Consider the following 4,229-nt stretch of genomic DNA (forward strand, 5'->3'; position numbering starts at 1 on the left):
AAACACCTACTCTGATAGCTCAGGCTGAGGGTTAATGCCATCACATCTGAGGGTTCAAACAAATAAATGCCAAATAGTTTATGTAGATAAGCTGGTTTCTGGTTCTAATGCTGTGCATGTTGGTTAAGGACTGTATCCACACAAACAAAAATGATCCTAATAAATGGTTTGGTTAAAACTGTAAACAAAAGAAGTGCACTGTGAAGAGTAGCCTCAAAAGGACCAAGCTGTTCTTTTACTAGTTCGGACCCTTGTAGTGTGATGGTTCTGTGAACAAGTCTGCATTGTTTCAATACACTGAAGGAAATGTGGAAACCTGGACACATCAAATTTATTGAAAACAGGCGACCAAGATGATTAGAACTCGATCATTTTAAAAAGCTGGGCAATCGAGCTTTCTGTCTTGCCATTATTATTGAACTAATAAATCCTTGAATTATTTTAAATTCAAGTTAGAACTGCCTCTTGTGTCACTTACAATTAAAGATGGCAACATATATTCAGTGTCTTTATGGACAGTGATGGTGCACAATGTGATTGGCATCGGTTTATCTCTGTATCATCAGCTCCAGTTCAGTTTGATTCAGTTTTACTTGATATGATAAATCCAACCTTGATGTCATCCCTTCCTCAGTAATACTTCCATGAATGGTGAGTTGGGTGGTATTTCACTCTGAACTAACACTCCTACAAACTTGCCTGGCAGCAGTGGTAGTGTGGCCCAGTGTAGGCTCCAGTCTCAGAGGAGGTGTGGGTTCAAATCCCACCACTGCCATCACCTCTGAACAGAATTATGATCTGGCTCTCTTGTAGCAAATATAGCATCTGTTACACTGTAAAAAGAAATAACCCTATTCAAATTAAAAAAAAATGATGTCCAATTGTCACATCCAAAATATTTGACTTCATAGAATCCAAATTGAGTCACTTGATATGACCTGATACTTTTATGTTGATATAAACAATATTACTAGACTTGACTGAAACTTTAAATTTTGCATTGATCCAAATTGATTTTTTTACATAGAACCATATTTTAATTATTGAACCAAGCTAATATATTGAAATTTAACCAACCTAATGTATTCACATCGAACCAAATTAACATGAACTAATATGTTTGTGTTGAAGCCAGGTAATTGATTTACATATATTCAAACTATATTTTTTACATTTCATTTTATTTCAGTTCAAAAATGCTCTGCATTTCCTATAAAAAACAAGACAGTTGGCCAACCAATTATTACAAAATTATTTATTGTTCCAAACCATTTTAACTATAATCAATAGAGAGGATTAGTAATATACAGATTTAGTGCTACGGCAGAAATGATTAGAGAAATGTTTGTTTTATAAAACCTGCAATCTTTTGAAAACCAGTATAAACCTGCAATCTTTTGAAAACCAGTATAAAACCTGCAACCTGTCTAAAACTGGAATAAAACTATTATAAAAACTCTTTTTAAACCAATTTGCAAGTACTCAAAAATGTTTATATGTGCACTGTGCCTCTACAATGTAAAAAAAAATTAAAAAAAATCTACACATGTATCAATGAAATCAACTTAAATCTCCCTTTCAAATGGGTGTTCTTATAAATTTTGAATTTAGAATACCACTGCAGGCCAACCAAGCAAAATAACCAAGCACACATGCACATGCATGTGCACATGCACACATGCATGCAAACACACTACTGTGCAGTGTTAAGTTCACAATTAAGTTTGCGAATCTTAGAGGTCATCTTGTTAAAGTCAAGCTCCATCATAATCTTTTGAAGAGCCTCAAAGGTGAACCTGAATCCTCGTGGATATTCCATATTAAGAGCATAACAGAGTCCAAAGATCATTGCCACTCCAGCTGCCACAGAAGGCAACTCATTCAGGACTTCCACACCATCAATGATTATCCCGATGTCTCGAGGCTGATGTAGGAGGCTTGAGTTGTCCCTGAAGACGAAGAGTGCCATGGTGGCACTCTGCAGCTCTTCCTCAGCTTCATCTTTCTGGGATATCTTGAGGTAAAATATGGAACAAAATGTACAAGTGATAAATCTTGATAAATCTTTGACCATAATAAACTATTATTTTGATAGTTGTTTGGTCACAGACTATTAGAACAATTATTTGACTAATCAGATTGTGAATTGCATAATCATTAAATTAAATCAATGGTGGAACATTTTCATAAATGTTCCACAAAGCCCAAGAAAAAAAGAAAACAATACAGAACCCTAAGATATTAACTTGATGAGTTGATTAATCGTTGCTGTCCTACATTAATCACTGCATTTAATAGCAGAGTTGTCAAATTTACATCAAGAGACTGCGTCTCATGTAGAGACAGAACAGATATGGACATACCATGTATTCTTTTATCAAGTCCTCAACACGTTCTCCAAGGTAGATAATGAGAGATTTAAGTATACACTCCCTCCTAATGTCAGTATCAGCATCCTGCAGGAACAGTTAAAATTGTTACTATGCAATATGGAGAGTATGCTGCGTGAGAGGAATTTTTTTTCACCTCTCTATCCTCATGAGGTGACTAATGCCCCTTTTCCACCGACAAATCGGCACGGTGCGCTTGAGAGCAGTTCAGTTTAGCGCGGATGAACTCGTTTGTTGCAGTGGAAACATAAAGCGGACGTAACTGGGAACAGGGACGAACCCATCTGACTATGAAAGTCGCGCGCAAAAGTCTTTGTCCGCAACGTCACAGCCCGAAGAACAACAACAATCGCGATATATGTGTGTTTTTGTACTTTGCTCTGTCTGTGGTTCATTTTGATTGGTTTGATTTTTGGTTCTTGTGGAGGAAGTCGCCATGGTCCAAAGTCAATGGAGTATGGTTGCTGGGAGGTTTTTTTAAAGCCTTTTGTGGGAGCGCTTCTATATCACATCACGTGGGCACCACACATACCCGGGCCAATCAGGTGTAAAGGCGGTGGAAAAGTGTCTGCAGGGGGCTAAAGTGAACTGAGCCACACCGTGTTCTGTCGGTGGAAAAGCGGCATATGCTTTCTTGTCCCTAAATAAAAGTTTATACGTATATATGTATGTATGTGTATCTGGCGAGTGAGAGTGAAAATGTAGAAATAAATTTTGTTATAGTTGTGCTCTGTACTTTTATAATGACAATAAATCTCTTCATTCATTCAAGGACAAAGCCCACACTTCCTTTCAACATTTTAAAAGGTCACAGCCATAATCACTGACGTTACCAAAATAAAACTGTAACAGGATACAAATTCTCATTAGATACAGGGGTTAAAATGCTAACTGTCATGTTAATAGTTAATTATATACACCCTACCTGATCAAGAAACTCTAGGATTATGGCAGTTCTTGCTTTGGTTGTCCCTCCTTTCTTTCTGATTATTTTAAGTAGCTGTGGGGAGTGCTTGTCCAGCTGGGCCATGAATCTGGTTAGCAGGGGAACTGCAGTAACCCGCAGAAACTCTGCATTAATCTGTACATGAGTAGACAGTGTACAATACATTTTTTTAAAGACCAACTTCCAACAAGAAAAAGTCAAAACATATATGTCCCATTTCCAAACTATGATAAAAGGCATTAGTACAAAAAAGTTAAAGTTATACCTCTTCCATCTGAAATAGACCTGGCCATCTTTCCAAGAGGTTCTTGATGTCGGGCTTCTTATCCACAACCTCTTTCCTCCTGAATTCGAAGGTCCTGGCCATCTTCTCTCGTACAGTTTTCTCATTGTTTCTCTTCTTTAATTCGGTCAGGAGAGATATTCGCTCTAGTTCTAGGCTTCCTGGATTCTCACTGCTGGTCTGAGGATAGTAATTGGCCTCACCTCTTCTTGCCTTTTTGTTGTTCTTGGCTGGCTTGGGAACAGGATCTTCTCGTGACTTTGATTTGAGGGTATTTACTAAGAGCTCAGATGCAAGTCCATGTGACTTAAGCTGAGTGCGGTAATTGTTCATCTTAGTCTTTAGTCTGAGTTTCCATCCGTAGCTCTCATTGAAGGGGTCTGGTTGCCTCAAGCAGGGATGTTTCCTTGTCAGAGCTTCCGCAACGTCACTCAGGTCTGCATCACTGGGGTACGCCTTGTAGGAGAAAATCTTCTCTGCCAGTCTTTCCAGAATGTCGGACAACATTTTCGATGTAGGTGTGAGCCTGGTTTGGTCCTTTGTGTATTCCGCATTCCCTTTCTCAAGTTGACCTTCTGTTTCAAAAGAGAATTGTGGGATGTTGAACTCC

General features: G+C 38.2%; 1 protein-coding gene across 1 annotated transcript; it reads right to left on the reverse strand.

Moving 5' to 3' along the window:
* Window positions 1-1,683: 1,683 nt before the first annotated feature.
* On the reverse strand, window positions 1,684-3,952 carry LOC146581861 (uncharacterized). The gene is made up of 4 exons (XM_085247674.1): window positions 3,602-3,952; window positions 3,316-3,471; window positions 2,364-2,456; window positions 1,684-2,014 (listed from the first exon to the last, which is right to left on the reverse strand). Exons 1-4 carry the CDS (start codon window positions 3,950-3,952, stop codon window positions 1,694-1,696), a joined length of 921 nt encoding a protein of 306 aa, XP_085103800.1. The 3' UTR covers window positions 1,684-1,693.
* Window positions 3,953-4,229: the final 277 nt, after the last annotated feature.

The sequence above is a fragment of the Mchenga conophoros genome, linkage group LG2, assembly GCF_057382185.1.
Source record: "Mchenga conophoros isolate Kocher_MC1m ecotype Shallow Benthic linkage group LG2, M_conophoros_male_GT1.1, whole genome shotgun sequence".
Taxonomy (NCBI): domain Eukaryota; kingdom Metazoa; phylum Chordata; class Actinopteri; order Cichliformes; family Cichlidae; genus Mchenga; species Mchenga conophoros.

What these genes read in the sequence shown, in the direction of transcription:
- LOC146581861 (XM_085247674.1), bottom strand. Translation starts at nt 3,952, where the DNA reads ATGAACAATTACCGCACTCAGCTTAAGTCACATGGACTTGCATCTGAG. An exon ending in TCCTAGAGTTTCTTGATCAG is followed by an intron (nt 2,457 to 3,315) that starts GTAGGGTGTATA and finishes CTGTTCCTGCAG; the next exon opens with GATGCTGATACTGACATTAG. An exon ending in ACTTGATAAAAGAATACATG is followed by an intron (nt 2,015 to 2,363) that starts GTATGTCCATAT and finishes TTTTACCTCAAG; the next exon opens with ATATCCCAGAAAGATGAAGC.